At 41.0% G+C, this 24,791-nt stretch overlaps 1 protein-coding gene across 1 annotated transcript in view; it reads left to right on the plus strand.

Moving 5' to 3' along the window:
* Positions 1-24,791, plus strand: part of LOC111973757 (transmembrane protein 132D-like) — a 53,118-nt gene that overhangs the window by 11,195 nt on the left and 17,132 nt on the right. The window contains exon 3 of the mRNA XM_024001148.2: positions 19,325-19,462. Coding sequence (XP_023856916.2) covers positions 19,325-19,462 — 138 coding nt within the window. The remainder of the gene's footprint in view (positions 1-19,324; positions 19,463-24,791) is intronic.

The raw sequence follows: 24,791 nt of genomic DNA on the forward strand, positions 1-24,791 counted from the left end.
TTCACAAGAACCATTGCCTGATGTGAACCATTTCTAAAAGCCTTGATGTTCATCAGTCCACGGTAAGACAAATWGTTTATGAATGGAGAAAGTTCAGCACTGTTGCTACTCTCCCTGGGAGTGGCCGTTCAGCTAAAGACTTACAGAAATCTCTGGAACATGCTAACATCTCATGAAAACGTATAATTGTTTTTGTGTTATTAGTTTAAGCAGACTGTGTTTGTCTATTGTTGTGACCTAGATGAAGATCAGATCAAGTTTTATGACCAATTTATGCAGAAATCCAGGTATTTCCAAAGGGTTCACATACTTTTTCTTGCCACTGTATTTCAACTTCCCATGCAGTCATCAAGAGTCTCTGTGTCACTGTGATGGAGATAAAGTGTGCTCAGATGTAGCTTTCTAGTGGCTCATTATCTGACTGATGTAAAAGGATTGCGTACAGTGTGCTGTGCGTCTTATTATAATGACTGCATATGTGTATAGTGGGGATTACAGGCAAAGCCCAATTTCATCATTTCAAGGCAGTGCTCGTTCATTATGTTAAATGTCCTGGTTGTACTCGAGGACAGAGCACTTGCACACTACAGAGCTTCAACATCATAGTGTGACAGCCACGCATGTAGGGTTTATATCCACACTGCTGAGAATTTTTGTCTGACTAATATTTTTCTCCGCTCATACAGGAGCAATACAGGCCTAGTGCACTAATTTGGTGGGAAAAAATATTTGATTTAGATTTCTCAGGGGGTGCTGCAGCACCCTCAGCACCCCTACTTCCCGTGGCTATGTTCACACAGCTGCCTGACCCTTTTGATTCTTTACACTAGGCATTGAAACTTATGGTTTCAAGGACTCTCAGGGCCGAGGTAATAAGGATGGAGTTGGCCTCTCTTTAGTTCCCTGGTTTATCATCTTTAGATTGAGGTGTTTCTGACAGCATTTTCATAGACTTGTCTATAGTGTGTGCAATATAAATTATCTCCACACAGCCTTCAATATCGCCACATCATCCTTATTCACAGCCAAACCCCTGCCTAGACCAATGTATTTTCACTGATGAACACATACAGTTGAAGTCAGAAGTTTACATACACCTTAGCCAAATGTATTTTAACTCAGTATTTCACAATTCCTGACATTTAATCCTAGTAAAAATTCCCCTTCTTAGGTCAGTTAGGATCACCACTTTATTTTAAGAATGTGAAATGTCAGAATAATAGTAGAGAGAATAATTTATTTCAGCTTTTATTTCTTTCATCACATTCCCAGTGGGTCAGAAGTTTACCTACACTCAATTAGTATTTAGTATCATTGCCTTTAAATTGTTTAATGTGGGTCAAATGTTTCAGGTAGCCTTCCACAAGCTTCCCACAATAAGTTGGATGAATTTTGGCCCATTCCTCCTGACAGAGGTGGTGTAACTGAGTCAGGTTTGTAGGCTTCCTTGCTCGCACACACTTTTTCAGTTCTGCCCACAAATTTTCTATAGGATTGAGATCAGGGCTTTGTGATGGCCACTCCAATACCTTGACTTTGTTTTCCTTAAGCCATTTTGCCACAAATTTGGAAGTATGCTTGGGGTCATTGTCCATTTGGAAGACCCATTTGCGACCAAGCTTCCTGACTGATGTCTTAAGATGTTGCTTCAATATATCCACATAATTTTCCTACCTCATGATGCCATCTATTTTGTGAAGTGCACCAGTCCCTCCTGCAGCAAAGCACCCCCACAACATGATGCTGCCACCCCCGTGCTTCACGGTTGGGATGGTGTTCTTCGGCTTGCAAGCCTCCCCCTTTTTACCCCCAAACATAACGATGGTCATTATGGCCAAACAGTTCTATTTTTGTTTCATCAGACCAGAGGACATTTCTCCAAAAAGTACGATCTTTGTCCCCATGTGCAGTTGTAAACCGTAGTCTGGCTTTTTTATGGCGGTTTTGGAGCAGTGGCTTCTTCCTTGTTGATCGGCCTTTCAGGTTATGTCGATATAGGACTCGCTTTAATGTGGATATAGATACTTTTGTACCTGTTTCCTCCAGCATCTTCACAAGGTCCTTTGCTGTTGTTCTGGGATTGATTTGCACTTTTCACGCCAAAGTACGTTCATCTCTAGGAGACAGAATGCGTCTTCTTCCTGAGCGGTATGACGGCTGCGTGGTCCCATGGTGTTTATACTTGCGTACTATTGTTTGTACAGATGAACGTGGTACCTTTAGGCGTTTGGAAATTGCTCTCAAGGATGAACCAGACTTGTGGAGGTCTACAATTTTTTTCTGAGGTCTTGGCTGATTTCTTTTGGTTTTCCCATGATTTAAAGCAAAGAGGCACTGAGTTTGAAGGTAGGTATTGAAATACATCCACAGGTACACCTCCAATTGACTCAAATGATGTCAATTAGCCTATCAGAAGCTTCTAAAGCGATGACATCATTTTCTGGAATTTTCCAATCTGTTTAAAGGCACAGTCAACTTAGTGTATGTAAACTTCTGACCCACTGGAATTGTGATGCAGTGAATTATAAGTGAAATAATCTGTCTGTAAACAATTGTTGGAAAAATGACTAGTGTCATGCACAAAGAAGATGTCCTAACCGACTTGCCAAAACTATAGTTTGTTAATTAACAAGAAATGTGTGGAGTGGTTGAAAAACAAGTTTATATGACTCCAATCTAAGTGTATGTAAACTTCCTGTAACGGCTGTCCTCCTCCTCTTCATCCGAAGAGGAGGAGCAGGGATTGAACCAAGGTGCAGCGGGTTGTGAATACATAATGAATTTATTGACAAGACGAAAAACGAACACGAACTACACTTGAAATGATACAAAATAACAAACGACGTAGACTGACCTAAACATGAGAACTTACATAGACACGAAGAACGCACGAACAGGAACAGACTACATACACACCGAAACAGTCCRGTGTGGTACGAAATAACATACAGACACGGAAGACAACCACCCACAAACAAACAGTGTGAAAACACCTACCTTAATATGGCTCTCAATCAGAGGAAATGAAAACCACCTGCCTCTAATTGAGAGCCATATCAGGTCACCCTTAAACCAACATAGAAACAGAAAACATAGACTGCCCACCCAAACTCACGTCCTGACCAGCTAACACATACACAAACTAACAGAAAACAGGTCAGGAACGTGACACTTCCGACTTCAACTGTAGCTATCTTCATCAACGGTTGCTGTCAACACAGGTGGAGATTTACGCTGTCTTGGTTAGAGATAGTACTTTTTCTGCTGCTACTGTATTTCCTCCACACTACTGTATGTGGTAAATTATGGCCATGTCAGGGGTTCCAAAACTCTATTTACTCAATATGTCACAATTATTTATTTGTGTTGCATGTATTCTGGAGTTTATTTGATGGTATCAGGAGTAGTGATGCACCGATATGACATTTTTGGGCGATACCGATATCTGATATTTTCCTTGCCCCCCAAAAAACGATACCAATAACCAATATTACATTTTTTGCATCCTTTAAGCATTCTAGTACAGTTAAATAGTTAACACACACACACATGGACACAGAGGTCTAAGGCACTGCATCTCAGTGCAAGAGGCATCACTACAGTCCCTGGTTCGAATCCAGGCTGTATCACATCCGGCCGTGATTGGGAGTCCCATAGTGTGGCGCACAATTGGCCCAGCGTTGTCCGGGTTTGGCCGGGGTAGGCCGTCATTGTAAATAAGAATTTGTTCTTAACTGACTTGCCTAGTTAAATTGACAGTGTGAAATCACCTCCCCAGTCAGCCTATTGTGTGTATTGATGTTCATATTGCACTGTACAGCTTTACTTAATGATTGGGGATCAATGAAATGGGGTATCAGTCTACTCAAAACCCAATATAGGCGGGCTGAACAACAGATTTTTACCTTGTCAGCTCGGGGATTCAATCCAGCAACCTTTCGGTTACTGGCCCAATGCTCTAATCACTAGGCTACCTGCCGCCACAAAGATAAGCGATAAGAGCTACAACATTAATATTTGCGTAAACTCTTCACAGTTATGTTCTGTGGATGTCACCGGGTAGACTGATACCCCATTTCATTGCTTCACATTCCAACCTTGTTMAACATMATCTAGTCTYAATATGGCATGATTCCACCAATTGTAACCTTCTGCATCACTTTCAAAGAGGTACTTTTATTTTGAAGGAAAACCGCAAAGTCCACTATTGTGCCTAATCCTTACTGTGGCTAGCTTCACAACACATAACCCGGTCRGGTCGAGCATCACTAGCCAGATGAAGCTAGCTGGCTGCTTATAACTTTGGCTTTGGGCAACAGGGTTAAATAGCTGGCTAGCTATTTATTTCCATGAACTAAAGTTCAACTTCAATAGGCGAACAACAAGTGGCTACCTAGCTAATACTTACTCACAAGAATTCCTAAATCATTGCTAAGAATAATGAAAATGACTGCAGTTTCTACTGGTCATTGTCTTCAGGCTGGTTGTATTGGTGCTAGCTAGGTACCAAGCTAAAGCTAGCTACCCCAGAAGTTTCTGTTGAACAAATAATGCTTTATTACCAACACGGTATTGTAAACACATCGTTCGTGGCCGGTATTTGCTTGTTTGTAGACTTTTTTGTACAGCTTTGACAGTGCTACTGATAGTAGTGGTGGTGCTTGGCTTGCACGTGCAAATTCAGAACACACAACATTCTATAATAGAACTGTGTTATTTGACGTGTCAAATTAAAAGCTTATTTAACGTTTAACGTTATTCGACTCTTTTGTATTTTTTGACACGCAAAGACCCAAACAGCGTTTCATAGTATGTTGTAAAGCTAATAGCAGTGACGCTATTACTGTGTAACTCCGGTAGGGCAACATGTGTACCAGTGCTCGAACAGTCGGCGAAAGCCAACATCACCCACAACAGAGAACTGTTGATTGTCAAGGACAGTGAATGCTATTATCTTGGSGTTAATGGATTTCACCTTTGAGTTGTCTCGCTGAAATTCTTACTCTTTCAAATGACTGCTCGACTTGTTGACTGCTCAATCCACACAGCAGACATTGTGGGCTAGGTTAGGAATGCTGTGTTGCACGTGTAGCGCAACATTTTACATGGCGGTATTATGTCATGTACCTACGTTATATAGGTATGCACATCAGCTTTGACATCGGTTTTGTACATCGGCGTTAAACTAGACATCGGGCCAATACTGATGTTGGCATTTTTAGCTAATATCGTCCGATTCCGATATATTCACCGATAAATCATGCATCCCTAACCAGGAGTAAATGTTTGCCAAAGTCCTACCTTTGCTGCTATAACAGCCTCCACTCTTCTGGGAAGGCTTTCCACTAGCTGTTGGAACATTGCTGTGGAGACTTGCCCCCATTCAGCCACAAGAGCAGTAGTGAGGTRGGGCACTGATGTTGGGAGATTAGGCCTGGCTCCTAGTCGGTGTTCCAATTCATCCCAAAGTTGTTCAATGGTGTTGAGGTCAGAGCTCTGTGCAGGTTCTTCCACACCTATTTCGAAAAACCATTTCTGTATGGACCTCACTTTGTGCACGGGGACATTGTCATGCTGAAACAGGAAAGGGCCTTCCCCAAACTCTTGCCACAAAGTTGGAAGCACAGAATTGTCTAGAATGTCATTGTATGCTGTAGCATTAAGATGTCATTGTATGCTGTAGCATTTAGCATTCACTTGAACCACCAAACTGTACAATTGCCACTATGCATTGGGGCAGGTAGTGTTCTCCTGTCATCTGCCAAACCCAGATTCGTCCGTCGGACTGCCAGATGGTGAAACGTGATTCATCACTCCAGAGAACGCGTTTCTACGGCTCCAGATTCCAATGGTGGCGAGCTTTACACCAATCCAGCCAAGGCTTGGCATTGGGCATTGTGATCTTAGGCTTGTGTGCTTTTTGTCCATGTAGCGTATCTCCCCCATCTCCCCCACAGAGATCTCATTCCCCCAGAAGTTGAGAGGTAAACTCTGCAGCAGTCGGACTCTGTTCACACCCTACAAGGTTCCCTAGCCTCCCTCACATTCACAGGGGCCTTCATTAGGCTGAAAAGGGGATGGCCCAAAAATTATTATTCAGCTGACCCTTCATTTAACCAGATGGGAATGGTGCCTGGAGGAGACCAATATTAAGTCAGTCAGTGCTGAGCGTTGCATGCATGCACCTCACTTCCTATTGGAGAATCTCAAATTAAGGCCAAAGTACAGATGGAAGGTGTAGCTGTGGGAGTTGGTCTCTCCCTCAGCTTCAATAGGTCCCTGTACACGTACAATGCTGCTATTSCCAGAGCACACTGACAGGAACATGCGCTGTTCTGATTTAATGCTTTAGGTGAGATTTATTAGAGTCAACAGTTGGTAGAGCATAGCGCTTGCAACACCAGGGTTATGGTTTCCCATGGGGACCAGTAAGAAGAAGTATGAAAATGTATACAATAATGTAAATCACTCTTTGCCAAAGCAACAATAGTATGTTAATAAGAGGGGGAGAAGAAAAGAGAGGAAAAAAGGAGAAATGTAGCATTCTTCTTCATAATTTAAGTGTTTATTATCTATGACGATAAGCTGGATGGAAATGTGTTTTTTTCCTGTGTTTGAGGAAGGGGATGAGAGGACCTCAAGGTCCCCAGTTCAAATCCCGCCTCAGCCAGAAAAAAACATTTCTAAACAAACCCTATAGTCTCCAAAAGTGTTTTGTTTTTCACATAAGTGAATTTGAGATCACCTGAGTTAATYGAACGATTATGGTAGCATAAACATAACATATAGAAGTGTTGTTCTAATGAGGTTGGTTTATTACCATACTATACTCCTGTTACCTTGTTTATGCAATTACTATCTTAAATGATCAGTTATCTGTTATGGTTTCTTGTGGACTGCATATTACCTGATATAATTATGAATACATCACATCCCACTGGGCACAGATGTCAATTAAACGTCTATTCGACATTGGTTCAACGTAATTTAATTGAAATGACGTGGAAACAACGTTGATTCAACCAGTGTGTGCCCAGTGGGATGTATGATTATTTACTCTGAGAGACATATATTTTAGTCATTAAAAGTGAAGAATGATTGACCTACAATCAAAAATCATTCAGAAAATGTGTTGAAATATAGAAACATGTTTATTAATGACAAATGTGAAACGTTGAACACAAACACACTCATAGCCCTTAGGGACCCAGGGTAATGAGTGGGTATGGCAGCTGACTGATTCTGAGTGAATAACACAACAGGATCCAAACATATGACAACATCCGTACAAACAGAGGAAAAAYCTCCATATGAACGTTCTAGGGCTCGATTTAATCAGATTAACATTGGTCGACACCCGCTTAGAGTTTTTTTGGTGGAACTGCGTTAGAGCTGTCTACAAGCAGCTCCTTGTGTTACCTTATCGCCTACACTGCCTTCGGATGCAACGAAACCACCCAACTTTATATCTGACAAATTCCATAAAGCCATGTTAGAAGTTCCACCAGCCTCGTTGCAAGTTCAAACACTTGAATGCATGAGGTTCAATTGTAGACTATAGGCAATGGTGGAAAATATTCCTAAATGTCATACTTGAGTAAAAGTATAGATACCTTAATAGAAAGTTACTCAAGTAAAAGTGAAAGTCACCCAGTAAAATACTACTAGAGTAAAATTCAAAATGTATTTGGTTTAAAATATACTTTAGTATCAAAAGTAAAAGTATAAATAATTTCAAATTCCTTATATTAAGCAATCKAGACTGCACCATTTGTTTGTTATCAAAATGTACTGATAGCCATGGGCACACTCCAACACTCAGACATCATTTACACATGAAGCATTTGTGTTTAGTGAGTCCACCAGATCAGAGGCAGTAGGGATGACCAGGGATGATCTCTTGAAAACGTGTGTGAATTGGACCATTTTCCTGTCCTGCTAAGCATTTAAAATGTAACGAACACTTTTGGGTGTCAGGGAAAATGTATAGAGTAAAAAGTACATCATTTTCTTTAGGAATGTAGTGAAGTAAAAGTAAAAGTTGTCAAAAATATAAATAGTAAATAAATAGACACCCCCCAAAAAACGACTTAAGTGTAACGCTTGTCGTGGTTGGAAGAAGAGGAGGACCAATGCGCAGCGTGGTAAGTGTCCATATTGTATTAATACGAAAAATGAACACTGAACAAAAACAATAAAACGTAAATCGAACACTCCTGTACTGTGAAACAAAAACACAGAACAGAAAAATGTCACCCACAAAACACAATGAAAAACAGGCTACCTAAATATGGCTCCCAATCAGAGACAACAACTGACACCTGCCTCTGATTGAGAACCATACTAGGCCAAACACATAGAAATAGAACAATAGAACAAAACATAGAAAAAACGACATAGAATGCCCACCCCAACTCACGCCCTGACCAAACTAAAATACAGACATAACAAAGGACCTAAGGTCAGAACGTGACATTAAGTAGTACTTTAAAGTATTTTTACTTAAGTAGTTTACACCACTGGCTATAGGCCCTACTCCTGATTAGACTGATAGGCTTTAAATCCCCCCATTCAAATTATCATGAAAATTATGAAGTTAACTATACTTTCTATCGCCATTTTTTACTTTTAACTTCTAACGCAGTAGGGATAATAACCCACTGGGCACAGACTTAAATTCCACATTGGTTCAACATAATTTCATTGAATTGACGTGGAAACAAAGTTGATTCAACCAGTGTGTGCCCAGTGGGAAGGAACACACAAGACACACAAGAGCAACTACGGGTTAACGCTCGATCGAGCCCCTAATTTTAGAAAGAAGATAAAAAGCAGAGTCTATATGGAAACTAGTGACACGTTGCCACTTATCAAACCAAGTTTTTTGCATGGATGGATTTGGCTGGCAGCAGACTGGGCTGTGGGTGAAGCAGGCCTGGTACTGGTGGCAGCAGGCTTAGCACTGGAGGAAGCAGGTTGGGTCCATTGCATAGTCCTCAAAATCAGTCTCTTCCAAGTCAGGGTCCATGTCCTCCAGGCCTTCCCAGTCCACACACCAATCAGCTCTCCTGAAAACAAAAAAGGCAACAGAATGCAAAACAAGAAAAATAGATGAATATGATTASGCACAATATCTTCATCAAATCGAAACACTGACCCATAGTTTTGTTTCTGCCATGTTTTAGTGGATGTAATGATATTAGTTAAGAAATGACAGTGTGTTATGTACMGTCTCTTAAAGGCTATAGCAGAGGAGACCTGGTGCCCTGAGGTCTTCACAGTGGTGTGTGACGCTATAGGCTGTGTCTTTCTTCCAAAGAATGAGAAGCTATACATGATTGGGTTTTGAAACATGGACATGGAGATGGTGATTGGACATGGTTGACAGCCTAACGTGAGTAAAATAGAGCCATAAGAGAGCCTGCTAAATGACAGACGTGTAATGTAAATGTCTTAGTAATGTAAATGTTTTTCGATAAAAATGTGTTTCTCTACTACTTCTAATTATTTATTTATCTTATGTTTTTCTAATGTCGAACTCATTTGTGTGGCAACTCATTTGAATGAGATTAATTTAAATCAAYTTGACAGCTGCCTCTCTCTTCCTGTTCTACTCTCATGTGTTGGAATCTATGTATACTTAAGCAGTGGGGCTGAAAATAAGCCTTTTCCCTGGGTTCTCTCTCTCTCTCACCCACCCCAGTGCCCATGTATCTTAATCCCTTTTGCTTTAGTTTGAATTCAAATTGCCTCTTGCTCACAGTCTCTGCCTCATGGGGTCAATGGTCACATAACAACAACAAGGAGAGTAAAGGAACAGGAGCAATGGTAGGAGCTCCTCTCATCTACCTCATGTCATTTCTCCTCTCCTCTCCCTCAAGTCATTTCTCCTCTCCTCTACCTCAAGTCATTTCTCCTCTCCCCTGTAACTTGAATCACCTTGCCTCTCATAAACAGAGGAGTACATCTGTGTGTATGTGTATGTGTCTGTCTCTGTACTGTTCACCACCCTGCCAACACAGCCTGTGTTCTAGACCTCCTTTTCATCATCATGCAGCCAGTGTCTCTTCTAGTCTGGGCCTAAGCAGCTGTCTGGCTGTTTTGTCACTGTTCAAGTGTCCCATTAAGTCAGGCTTAATGCTCAGTCGTCAACATGATGATCCCAGTGTTGGTGATAGCTAGTGACAAGAGGACCAGGGATCTAATCAGTGTGATAACATGGTCAAACCATACCTGATAGTTTCATTAGATTTCCATTAGATGTTATTTTTGCAGGTGTCAACTCTCTATTACAGCTTTATTACCGGTCATATTGACAATGTAATGCCATGCCATRACCTCCCTATGCTGCATAGTCAAATTATTATTATTGTTTTTAATTTTATTTAACTAGGCAAGTCAGTTAAGAACAAATTATTATTTATAATGACAGTCTACCCTGACCAAACCTTCCCCTAAGGTGCTGGGCCAATTGTGCGCAGCCCTATGGGACTCCCGATCACGATACAGCCCGGGATCGAACCAGGGTCTGTAGTGACGTCTCTAGCACTGCGATGTAGTGCCTTAGACCGCTGTGCCGCTTGGGAGCCCCAATTACATGAGGGGGAATCAGATTGCTATAGSAAATGTGTTTAGTCTGTGCACCATGAGCTAGCCAGTGTACAGATTGAGTTGGCAAACCCCAGATCACAGCCTCTTTTTTTAGGCAATGATTAAATGATTAAATRGTGATGATATCTGATCAAACACCATTTAATAATTTTTTCTCTGATAACATGTATTTTATTCAAAGACAGCCTCATGGATAAAAACCAATAAGCTTTGCTATCCGGTGGATGCAGTCAGTGGGCTACCGATCATTCATCTGTCTGACAAATAGGACTTTTTTCATCCCATTTGCTGTGTTTTTATTCCTGGCCATCTGGCGTTAACATTGCCCTAAAAGTCTCTCTAACTCCCTAAACTGCCCCATAAGTATGACAAGCACGTCATTGATGACTGGCGGAGCATCAGAGTGGCTGAACGATGGTTATTTGCTTGCATAATTAAAGATTGCATCTGTTTGAGATTGCATTTGCGTTCAGTATTGGCCCCATGTCTCTGCAGTGATTTATCTGTAGAGAGCCAGGGATGTGAAGGCAGAGTGAATCAGGGGAGGATTGTAACCCCTGGGCAGCAGTAGAACAGGTGGGCCTGCCTGCAGAATGGGTCTTACTGGGAACACTGCTCTCGGCTTTCCTCAAGACCAGGTCAATTGATGATGGGGAGCATCATGCCCATACTGACTGATGCTGTATATTAGATGTTTTTTATATTCATACAATCATCCATAGAATCATATACTTACATTTAATGATTGTGTTATTGGTATTTTAACAACAATATTGGTACTATTGGTCCAWGAGTGGCATTTCATTACTCACAAACAGCAACTAAAATGTTGAATTATATGGCAAACTATTCTACATTTAAGATTGTTTGCTTGATTTTCAGTGTCTTAGCCATTATTCACTCTCTCTGTTTTGTCTGAAACAAATAAGGCTTAGAGAGAAGAGCAAACAAGCACAAGGGAGGGGGTTGCTGCCTGGAGCGGACCAGGGGCCGAGGGCTGCCATGAGTGTGTGTGACAGAGGTGAGGGAGGCCATGGCTTCCTGTGGCAGTGTGGTTATGGGGAGGTTGGGTGGTGGGGAACCGGTATGCAAAATACACAGCGTTAGTCCGCCACCCAAACCTCACTTGGAGAGAAGTGAGATGGATGGTAGGTGCAGCACCTGAGAGCTGATTTTCTCACACACTGTCAGTTCRAGTCTATGGGCCAATCTATCTTCCCTGCCCTGGTGCCTCGGTGCCTCGTCCTCCTCCTGCCCCCCCAGTCAGCGTTGGCTAACCACAGCCACCGACTGCTATGGTTCCTGCAAAAAAAACTCCACCCTTAGAACCCAGAGGGCATGGAGGAGAAAAGGCTTCAGATAGGTAATCTTGTAACAATCTGTTTTTATTAAGTAAATCCCACACCAMTTTTTTTTTTACAAACTCCAGTCCTCAAGTACCCCCAACAGCACATATTTTTGTTGTAGCCCTGGACAAGTACATCGGATTCACCTTGTCAACTAATCATCAATCGTCAAATTTACTTTAGACAGATGGCAATGTTGTCAATAGCTAGCAAKGTTCGTCAAAAATAGCTGGCAATGCTAACGTTAGCTAGCTAAAATCCGGTGGTCAATCTTAGCTAGCTAGCTAAAGTCAATCTGGTGACATCACAATTTTTACATTTACATTTAAGTCATTTAGCAGACGCTCTTATCCAGAGCGACTTACAATGACGACAAAGGGTTTTCCTACTAATTATTTGCCTCCTTTAGGAATGTAATTGTATTTCCAAGCCACCGTAATGCATTTTAGATTCAATCTTCATCAGCGCCAATTGACACTGCATTGAGTAGAATGCTCAGTCGTGCTTCAGTCCTATTAACTAATGTGACYAAACGTACAACCCATGAATAGCATGAGTGGGTGGATTTAGAATGCCATTACTAGATTAACTGTGCTCAGAGGTTTTCTAACTTCTTATTACAAGAAGTGTGTCATCAGTACATATTTTTTTTGTAATACATGCCATTTCAYTGATGGTAGATAATAGCATTGTTGGTATTATCACTATGACTCCAGCAAATCCTTATGAGACATACTGATGCTGTGACCTGTTCCTATAGTTACTGCTAAACTAACATAAGTTAATGTGGGGGCAGGATGTTATGMTTTTTTATCTCAAGTTATTAAATGATTTTTAATAGCATTTCAGGTACTGTTAGTTAGTTAGTACTATYCCTTTATCCCAGAGGTTGTAGAGGCCTCAAGGTTACCTGTCTTCCTGACTCCAGGAGTGTTGTTGTGGTCAGGAAAGATGTATGGTGACAGGCATGTCCCCTTTAACCCAGTCACCCCCACTCACAGTCCCTGTCCCCCTGTTAATCAGAGGCTGCTGCGCTGCTCCTCTTCTCCCCTTTTTGCAACTCTTTTTACATTATCCAGCCCCTTTGGGGATGTGTAATTCTCCTCTAATCGTTAAACCTTCCTTTGCCAGTCTAGTAAGTACTGTTATTCACTTTCTGTCGGATAGAGATGTAGCAGTAACAGGAAGGATCAGTGAAATTTGCTGGAATGTTGAGTCCCGTCTCAACAAGTACCACAAGTATAGTCCCTCAACGTGAAGAGATGAGAGAGAGAGAGAGAGAGAAGAGAGAGACGAGAGAGAGAGAGAGAGAGAAGAGAGCAAGAGAGAGAGAAAGAGCAGAAGAGAAGGAGAGAGAGAGAGAGAGAGAGAGAGAGAGAGAGAAGAGAGAGAGAGAGAGAGAGGAGAGAGACGAGAGAGATGAGAGAGAAGAGAGAAGAGAGAAAGAGAAGAGAGAGAGAGAAGAAGAGAGAGAGAGAGAGAGAGAGAGAGAGAGACGGAGAGAGAGGAGAGAAGAGAGAGAGAGAACGAAGGGCATTGGGTCATTTCAGTGCGCCATGTGGCAGCATCACAGGACAATTTCAGCAACCTCCATGCCAAGATTAGTTCTCCCTTGAGCTTTCAACGGGTGCATCAGATTTCATCTAGGAAGAGCTGTATGTGCAGATGCTCTTACACTACACACATATGCATAGACACACATACACACACCACACATGCACACTTATACACACAAAACACAAATTACAATAACTCAAATTTGTTTTTAAATAGGATGAGTACATTCGTTTTTGTGCATGGCAGTAGCATGAATACAGCATCTGTCTATGACCTTGAATGTACACTCCCCCCCTCAACCAGGAGGGGAAGTAGGGAAGATCAGATGGATGCTTATATTGTAGATTATACCCCCCCCCCCCCAGAGACCCATAATGCGCTCAGCATTTGTTTTACTGCCATAATGTATATCTGTAAGAGTCTGGGATTAACCCCTGAGAAGCGTTAGGCTACACATGACGTTACACATAACAATACAGAGTCCCAGATAACAACAAATGTTCCCACAACTTTCGAGAACGTTCGCTTAAGTGTTGCATTAGGTCATTTGCTAAAATGTTCATATGAATGTTCCCYTGATGTGCAAGGAATGTTTCCCAGAGACCATTCCCTTAATGTCAAATGGAATTTACCCAGAACGTGGTAACATTGTTCTCAGAACTTAAGATATTAATGTTCTAGACACGTTTCATGGGAATGTTGCAAGAAAATTTGTGTCCAGTTTTCTGTGGGTTAGGAGAATATTCCATCAACGTCACACCAAATATACACAGAACATGGTGGCCAAGTTTTCAGTATAATYAAAAGCATGAGCTGGCGCACACCCAGAAAATGTTTGTGTGRTGAGGTGCTGACTAACGGTGAGTAAACTGTAGGCTATAAAAATAAAGAGTTGCACACTCTATATACAAGCTCCAAGTAATGTATTGGGTAAACCACCAACGTTTCTGCGTCACTGAGCCTTCTTCAGGGAATATTCCATCAACATCCCACTAAACATACACGGGACATGGTTGCCATGTTTAGAGAACATAAGATTTTAATGTTCTAGACACAATTCATGGGAACCTGGCAAAAACATTGTGTCCAGTTCAGTAAATCTCAGCTCTGTTAAAACTACACTCAAGAAAAACTTGTATTAATCATAGTGATTAAGGAGTATCATTAAAGCAGGTTAATATTCTCCACCAACATTTAACAGCTATACAGAAAGCCCTTAAATTGTTGAAATTAGTCAATCAAATCAATAATGAGAGAATAGTCAAAAGATCTGATACCTTACATGGATAGGGTGGCGTAGCAGGAATATCGGGAATCTGTGAACTAAGAGATTGTGAGTTCATATCCCAGTTAAGGACATGTTGAATAATAATGACTATGAAAACGCACAATATAATCATGTATGTCAAATATGTCAATTGAAAACATTGTATGTTAAAAGCACTTTGAGCGAGCATCTCAAACAGAGCTGTGAATAGATCAGTGTTTCACCAGTCAGGGCCTTGATGGGCTTGGCAACAGTAACAAGTTTCTTTGGGACCAGGTGATATCCTGACAACTGATACACTGAAATATTGCAAGGTTCCCACGAAATGTGTCTAAAACATTAATATATAATATTGTGAGAACATGGCAACAATGTTCTGTGTATGTTTGGTAGAACATTGATGGGATATTCTCCTAACTGGACACATGAATGTTCTTGCAATGTCTCCTAAAACTAATCTACAACATTAATGTTGTATATTCTGAGAACATTGTAACCACGTTCTAGGTAAATTCTGCTTTACATTAAGATAATGTTCTCCTAACTTTAACACCAAAACATGCTAAAAAGATTCTCAGAAGGTTTTTGCTAACATAGATAGAATGTTCCCCTAACTAACAGAAACTGGACACTCAAACATTAGTGGTGTAACGGTCGTCTTGTGGTGAATGAGCGGACCAAAGCGCAGCGTGAAATGTTGACATAATGATTTATTTAAACAAACGACGAAACACGAAATAACACTTGATAANTCTTGTGGTGAATGAGCGGACCAAAGCGCAGCGTGAAATGTTGACATAATGATTTATTTAAACAAACGACGAAACACGAAATAACACTTGATAATTAACAAAATAACAAACGACGTAGACTGACCTAAAACATGTGAACTTACATATAACGAAGAACGCACGAACAGGTACAGACTACAAACAACCGATACAGTCCCGTGTGGTAACATATACGGACACAGGAGACAACCACCCACAACAAACAATGTGAAACAACCTACCTATATATGGTTCTCAATCAGAGGAAAACGTCAAACACCTGCCTCTGATTGAGAGCCATACAAGGTCAATTAACACTGACACTTAACATAGAACAAGCAACACAGACTGCCCACCCAGCTCACGTCCTGACCCACTAAACACAACTATACAAAAGGAAAACAAGGTCAGGAACGTGACAAGTGGAACATTATGAGTAACATTACAAAAACGTTCTCTCTCCCAAAAATTGTTATCTGGGGTAAAAATACATTTAAAAAATACCATGATTTTGGGGATTTTCACTAACTTTCATCCATATTTGACATTTGTATCTTAAAGCATAATTGAGAAATTATGATTTGTTGATTATGATTAATTGATTTGTGACATTTTGGCCATACCCAGGCCTCCTTTAAGGCTCCATAATGATTAATCTGTTGGTGTCATATGACGCTTTACTGCTTGCTCTGTAATATGAGTAGTATTTTGAATTCAATAACAATTTTCTTACTTTATTTTATGAATATTGACAAATATAAACATTAATATTGAAAATATAAAATTTTGGAATTAGATTTTTTTAAATATATGTACATTGTCAAACATAATATACTACATGTACTCCACAGTTCCAAAGTGGGATCTCTGCTAGTTTAACATGTATAGCCATTTTAAACCGATAAATTAGCATAGTAGCCAACATAACCAATCACAGCCATCTTTTTACCAGCAGAGGGCGACCATTTTGAATCCATTTTCAAGTTCACTCTTTTGGTAATGCTTACAAATTGGAACCATAACTCTAAAAGTAGCAGAGATCCCATTCTGGAGCTTTGAAATGCCCGTAGAGTATACTATGTGCAACAATATATTGAACATTTTTATTTATTTTCTTCAATATTCATTAATTAATGTAACAAAATAGTTATGGAAATAAAAAATACTACTCATATAATAAAGCAAGTGGTAAAGCTATATGCTTTTTAGCACCTACAGATTAAGATATTAATGGAGTTCAGGCCATGAAACTGTGTGGTATAGTAAGTTAGAAAGGTTGACCTAATCAGATAATGAGGACAGGGTCAGGCTCAGGACAATGAAAATGGACGGGTTGTGATTCCCGACATCTAGCTAAACAAAGAGAGGACCATGGACATTCCACAGGGGAAAGGAGGAAACTCATTGGGTCATAAATGTATAGCTGGGGAGGTGACACCTACAAGGGTGGTGACCAAAAGGAGGGAAGATTATAAAGATGTTTGTGAACTTTCTAAATCAAATCAAAGTTTATTTGTCACGTGCGCCGAATACAACAGGTGTAGGTAGACCTTACAGTGAAATGCTTACCTATAGGCTCTAACCATATTGCCAAAAAGGTATTAGGTGAACAAATAGTAAGTAAAAAAAATAAACAACAGTAAAACAACAGGCTATATACAGTAGCGAGGCTATAAAAGTAGCGAGGCTACATACAGACACCGGTTAGTCAGGCTGACTGAGGTAGTATGTACATGTCGCTATGGTTAAAGTGACTATGCATATATGATTGAACAGAGAGTAGCAGTAGCGTAAAGAGGGGTTGGCGGGTGGCGGGACACAATGCAAATAGCCCGGTTAGCCAATGTGAGGGACCACTGGTTGGTCGGCCCAATTGAGGTAGTATGTACATGAATGTATAGTTAAAGTGGCTATGCATATATGAAAAACAGAGAGTAGCAGCAGCGTAAAAAGAGGGGTTTGGGGGGGGGGTGCACACAATGCAAATAGTCCGGGTAGCCATTTGATTACCTGTTCAGGAGTCTTATGGCTTGGGGATAAAAACTGTTGAGAAGGCTTTTTGTCCTAGAATTGGCACTCCGGTGCCGCTTGCCATGGGGTAGTAGAGAGAACAGTCTATGACTGGGGTGGCTGGGGTCTTTGACAATTTTTAGGGCCTTCCTCTGACARAGCCTGGTGTAGAGGTCCTGGATGGCAGGCAGCTTAACCCCAGTGATGTACTGGGCCGTACACACTACCCWCTGTGGTGCCTTGCGGTCAGAGGCCYAGCAGTTACCGTACCAGGCAGTGATACAACCAGTCAGGATGCTCTCGATGTTGCAGCTGTAGAACCTTTTGAGTATCTCTGTCTTGGTGTGTTTGGACCATTCTAGTTTGTTGTTGATGTGGACACCAAGGAACTTGAGGCTCCACTACAGCCCCATCGATGAGAATGGGGGCGTGCTCGGTCCTCCTTTTTCTGTAGTCCACAATCATCTCCTTAGTCTTGGTTACGTTGAGGGATAGATTGTTATTCTGGCACCACCCGGCCAGGTCTCTGACCTCCTGCCTATAGGCTGTCTCGTCGTTGTCGGTAATCAGGCCTACCACTGTTGTGTCGTCTGCAAACTTAATGATGGTGTTGGAGTCGTGCCTGGCCATGCAGTCGTGGGTGAACAGGGAGTACAGGAGGGGACTGAGCACGCACCCCTGGGGAGCTCCAGTGTTGAGAATCAGCGTGGCAGATGTGTTGCTACCTGACTGTATCCTTGGTTTTAAACACTTGAAACTTCTCTTGAGCTTTTGGTCTCAATTCCTTATTGCAAWGAGGTTGCAATAGCATTTTTCTTTTTAACATAGTCTTAAAAGAGGCCTGAGTAAGGCCAAAATGTCACAAATGTTTCAACTTCAATTAATTATTTCTCAATTATGRTTTAAGATACATGTCAAATATATGTCAACAAAGGTTCCACCGAAGGTTCCTTCTATTGATTACATTTTTTTGAAAATCCCCAAAATCTTTTTTGTTCTAGTTTTGTTAGTAATCACCCTACTATAGTGATAATATTAAGCACTATAATAATATTTTATGAAGAAACAACTTGATGGTGCTCAATTGTTATAGAAACATGCTTTGAATGGCTCTAAAGAGAGACAAATGAGTGCGGTGTTGTAATCCTGTACAGTGTCAGATGATGGACAGTGGGATGCCTCTCCTGCACAACACTATGGAGGCTTTCATGTATATATCTAACCTACCTCCGCTCTTACGCTACACTAACTCCCTTGTAGGACCTTTTACACTAGTCATTAATTGCAGAGTAATGTTTGAATTAGCATTCAGCTCCCTAGTGTGGCTGTCTACTGGAACAGTGTAAGTGTTCAGCTGCATTAGATAATGCTTATCATTTACAAATGAGAGGCCAGCAGGCCAACAAGCCATTAGTACACCATGAATAATTTGTGTACGAGACAGGAACAAAGAGGCCCATAGTATATGAGGAATACTAAACATTCAAAATGCATTTTTCCTCAGTCTATTGAAACCTATCCCCAGGGATTTGCACAATCCTCTTAAATTGCAGGGCTTTGCTCTGAGCAAAGTGGACTCTGATTGACTGAAGGTCTTAGGAATGAATAATTTCAAGGCCCCAAGCTATGGGAGCCAACATCATGTTAGCCATGTCCACTGGACTTACTGCTAGGTGTAGGATTTAGAGTTTACTTTCTAGTTACCTTGGTTTGTTTAACATGTGTCTTATTCCTGTCTCTCTTTTTATTGTCTCCATTGTTAGAGCGATTGTAAAAAAAGGAGTGTCGTTTCGCACAGCAACACCCAGTAACTCGTTGTTGTGGGACATCACGCTGGACTCTGGAGCAYATGGCACCATCGCTGTTGTTTGTCAGAGGAAATCTGCCATACCTGGAAAAAGGCAAGTCTGCTGAACATACACAACATTCCCCCCAATATACTATCAGTGAACGCCATTAAACCCACTATGTGTTCAACCATTGGCTGGACCCTTCATGTTTGGCTGCTCATAGACAGCTTTACACATACTCTTGAATAAACATTACTGTACTGTATAAGGTGTTAATGCCATGGGTTTGTTAGTTAATTAATTTTAATAGTAGTGTACATGATACAGAGGGTTAGTTACTTTCATTTTGCCTGAGTAAGTTGAAAATTGTTTGCAAAATAGTATGTGATACAATGAGTAGGCTAACGACTAGAATAAATAACACTCACACACAATGGCATTTTGACTGGGGCTTAGGCTATCTGACCTGAGAAGAAATCTGATGCTATACAAGCACAGGTCTACTGCTGAGAAAAGCTTAAGTAAATCTGCTTCTTAAAGAGGCCACTGTCCTCACAAGTCATTAAGTAGTGCTACGTCTGTAAGAAAATCTCTGGAAGTCTCTAATTGCTTATCTACACTGAGTGTACAAAACATTAAGGACACCTGCTCTTTCCATGACATAGACTGACCAGGTGATTCCAGGTGAAAGCTGTGATCTCTTATTGAAGTCACTTGTTAAATCCACTTCAATCAGTGTAGATGAAGGGGAAGATACAGGTTAAGGAAGGATTTTTAAGCRTTGAGACAATTGAGACATGGATTGTGTATGTGTGCCATTCAGATYGTGAATGGGCAAGACAAAATATTTACAGTGCCCTTGAACGGGGTAGGGTAGTAGGTGCCAGGCATTCTTGACGTTCCTGACACCGGTTTGTGTCAAGAACTCCAACACTGCTGGGTTTTCACTCTTAACAAAGGGTGGTTGGGGGGAGGGGGGGTTCTTAATGTTAGGAAGGTGTTTTTAATGTTTTGTGTATAGTTCACATGAAGGGGCTCCCGAGTGGTGCAGTGGTCTAAGACACTGCATCTCAGTACAAGAGGTGTCACTGTAGTCCCTGGTTTGAATCTAGGCTGCATCACATCTGGCTGTGATTGGGAGTCCCATTGGGCGGCGCAATTGGCCCAGCGTCGGGGTAGGCCGTCATTGTAAATAAGAATTTGTTCTTAACTGACTTGCTTAGTTAAATAAAAAAAAGTATTTCTGTTCCCTTTTCAGTATATTAAAGTGTTTCTGTTCCCTTTGCAGTATGTTGTTAAGACTTTGGGCAAATACTAAACAATTATTATTATTAACAATTAATTAAACATTAGTGTGCCCAGTCAATGTGAATATGTGGCTTTGTTAATACCTCTTCCGTTCCTAGAAGCCTGTGGGATCTGTTTCTGGTACCATTGCTGCTGTCACAAAGACATCTGGAGTCATGGTGCTCTTTCTGAAGTGTAACCTTTACCTTGCTTGAGGACAATACACCAGATGTAGGAATCTGTCCATGAAGGAACAGGACCTTCCATTGACATTCCATGTATTTGACCAACTCTGTGACTTGGCTGACCTTTATGATCTGGTGTGGCTCCAGGTATTTATAGCCTATGAGATGTTCCTGTGAATTTAAAGGTGGTACATCTTTGTATTTTGTCATTTTAATTGAAGCATTATGGCGTCCATGATTGCATTGAGCGTGGCAAGCAGGAAACACTTCACACTGATAAGCACGGAGTGATAGAAACACTGACCTGGTAAAAGGAAGTTATTATTGTGTCGACCTCATTTTCTTGTTTTCCCCATGTGATGGGGATTAGTCCATTCTTTATCAAACAAGTTTTTGTGAACATATTTGTGGATGAAGAATCGTTTGTTAGGGATAATCCATCTTAAAATGTAATTTAACTTACTAGACCCCCTGCAGGGGCTGTCTAATGTCACACATCTTTGGGTTTTTTATGGACTTTGTCTCTCAGCTTCCTAGCGCACTGTGAGTGTTTATGCGGCTATCTGGATATTAAGGAATTTTTATCCTCTGTTTGACAATACATTGCAACAGATCATCAGACTTAAGATGGCCACTTAGTGAGAGTGCTGTCCCTTTAATAATCTGGGGTTTGGAGTACTTCACTGCTTCACCCACAAGAATGACAGAAGGCTATAATGGTGTCCCCCTTTTCACTGTAATGCCAGATTAAAACAGCAAAATCCGTTTTAATGTATACTTTAGGGGATAGAGACCCTCTTGCACATCTTGTTTTGATACTAGACTAAAACACTGTTACGGTTGGTTTGTGTTTCAGTGTGTTTTTGTGCAATATTCTAAGATTATTCAATTACAGTAAATCTCTCTTGTTACGTCTTTACATATGGTGTGCAGAATTAAAAAAGCTCTTAGAGAAATGATAGAGAACTCATCAGAAGTAGCTTTGTGCTTGCATTTGGCTTTGAAGGGACACACACAGTACATTTTAAAATATTTGACAGTTGGTTGTGTGTAAGTGTTTGATGTGGCGAAGGGAGGGTGTGTGCCACCCTCCCTTCGACCGTCTTACTTGAGAGTGAGTGGATGTGGTCCTATTCAGTAGTGTGTTTCACAGGGAGTTGCAATGACAAAGGGATAGGATGGATACTCTTTATTGTCAATGTTCCAGCTGCGCAAATTGTGCAATATTCCAGCTGCGTAATATTACAAGTCAAGGGAGATCTCATGAATTCATGGCACCTCACTTGACTCCGAGTTCAAAGTCCATAGTTAAAAGCTGTCTAAACCCATCACCGCACTTACCCATTCTTGTAAATCCCCATGTTTATGATGATGATCTAAAGTACTGTCAGTTAAAACAGGACGAACACTTTCAGTAATGCTTTAAAGATGTTTCGCTTTAGACTTTGAACCGATTCATCAGATTAGAGGGGATCCTATCCAAGTCCTATTCAAGGCATTATCATATACATTGAGAGGATCAGGCTATCAGAGAACTTTGCTGCTACAAGCTATCTATCCTATTTAGCCCATGCGTGCATTCTCCTTCAGCCTGATGCCTGCAGTGGCATGTGTGTCTGTTCAGGGGTAATAGGTTTCAGTGGAGCCGGGAGATTGTCCATCTCATTAATCTGTCTCACAATCAAATCCCTGATGCTCATTTGACATGCTCAGCTAGTCATACCTTACATGTGCACAAACAATGTGATTACTTTACAGTAACAGGAAATTAATGTGGGAAAGAATATTAAATGACACCCTCTATGTGGATAATCTTGTTTTATGCTACTGGCGGTGAGAAGATAAAGTGTTTTGTTGTTATTTTGATGAAGGACAAAAGACCAAGGAAATAAGTCATTATTGGATATTAAAACAGACTGAAAAAAACAATAAATGAAAAACAGAATCATAAATTAGTTGTTTTCTTATTAGGCATGTGTAGGAAGTCACTTTGACAATGCTGGTTTTGTTTATTATACTAAACATACGGTACATGTAAGACATAAGCTTTTACAATGCAGTGAAGTCTATCACAGATTCAAGGTTAGGGTTAATAAACTGGATTCCTCCTGTTTTCCTCCTCGGTTTAAACAACGCTTCGGAATCAGAATCACCTTTATTCACCAAGTACATTTACATACACTCCACATTTTACTTGGTGATATGGTGCTGCTAGTGATTGACAACATTTAGAGATAAAATACAGACAGGGAAGTTTAAACAAAGTGTACATACATTATATACAACTAGGGCGAGTGAGCATAGAGCTATAAGAGGATGAGCAGTGGATATACAGTGGTTGTGCAATTTTACAATATCAGTTTGAATACAGTACCAGTCAAAAGTCCGGACACACCTACTCATTCAACGGTTTTTCTTTATTTTATTCTACATTGTAGAATAATAGTGAAAACATCAAATATTGAAATAACACATGGAATCACGTAGTAACCAAAAATGTGTTAAACAAATCAAAATATATTTTATATTTTATACTCTTCAAAATAGCCACCCTTTGCCTTGATGACAGCTTTGCACACTCTTGGCGTTCTCTCAACCAGCTTCATGAGGAATGCTTTTCCAACAGTCTTGAAGGAGTTCCCACATAACCTGATCACTTGTTGGCTGCATTTCCTTCACTCTGTGGTCCAACTCATCCCCAACCATCTCAATTGGGTTGAGGGCGGGTGATTGTGGAGGCCAGGTCATCTGATGCAGCACCATTAGCCAAAGTACAGTCATTGGATAATGAAATAGACTAACTACGATCACGTATATCCTACCTTCGGGACATAAAAAACTGTAATATCTTATGTTTCAGCGAGTCGTGGCAAAACAACGACATGAATAACATACAGCTGGCAGGTTTTACGCTGTATCGGCAGCATAGAACAGCCGCCTCTGGTAAGACAAGGGGTGGCGGTCTATGTATATTTGTAAACAACAGCTGGTGCACGAAATCTAATGAAGTCTCAAGGTTTTGCTCGCCTGAGGTAGAGTATCTCATGATAAGCTGTAGAACACACTATTTACCAAGAGAGTTTTCATTTATATTCTTTGTAGCTGTCTATTTACCACCACAAACCGATGCTGGCACTAAGACCACACTCAATGAACTGTATACAGCCATAAGCAAACAGGAAAACACTCATCCAGAGGCGGCGCTCCTAGTGGCCGGAGACTTTAATGCAGGGAAACTTAAATCCGTTTGACCTCATTTCTACCATCATGTTAAATGTGCAACCAGAGTGAAAAAAACTATAGACCACTCCACACACAAAGATGCGTACAAAGCTCTCCCTCGACCTCCATTTAGCAAATCTGACCATAATGCTATCCTCCTGATTCCTGCTTACAAGCAAAAACTAAAGCAGGAAGCACCAGTGACTCGGTCAATAAAATAGTGGTCAGATGAAGCAGATGCTAAGATACAAAACTGTGTTTTGTTTTGTAGTCCAGCACAGACTGGAATATGTTCCGGTATTCTTCCGATGGCATTGAGGAGTGCACCACATCAGTCACTGTCTTCATCAATAAGTGCATCAATGACGTCGTCCCCACAGTGAGTGTACGTACATACCCCAACCAGAAGCCATGGATTACAGGCCACATCCGCACTGAGCTAAAGGGTAGAGCTGCCGCTTTCAAGGAGCAGGACTCTAACCCGGAAGCTTATAACAAATCCTGCTAGGACCTCCGACGAACCATCAATGCAGGACTAAGATTGAATCGTACTACACTGGCTCTGACGCTCGTCAGATGTGGCAGGGCTTGCAAACTATTACAGACTACAAAGGGAAGCACAGCCACGAGCTGCCCAGTGACAAGAGTCTACCAGATGAGCTAAATTAATTCTATGCTTGCTTCGAGGCAAGCAACACTGAAACATGAATGAGAGCATCAGCTGTTCCGGAAAACTGTGTGATCAT

Source organism: Salvelinus sp. IW2-2015, linkage group LG15, assembly GCF_002910315.2.
Source record: "Salvelinus sp. IW2-2015 linkage group LG15, ASM291031v2, whole genome shotgun sequence".
Lineage (NCBI taxonomy): Eukaryota > Metazoa > Chordata > Actinopteri > Salmoniformes > Salmonidae > Salvelinus > Salvelinus sp. IW2-2015.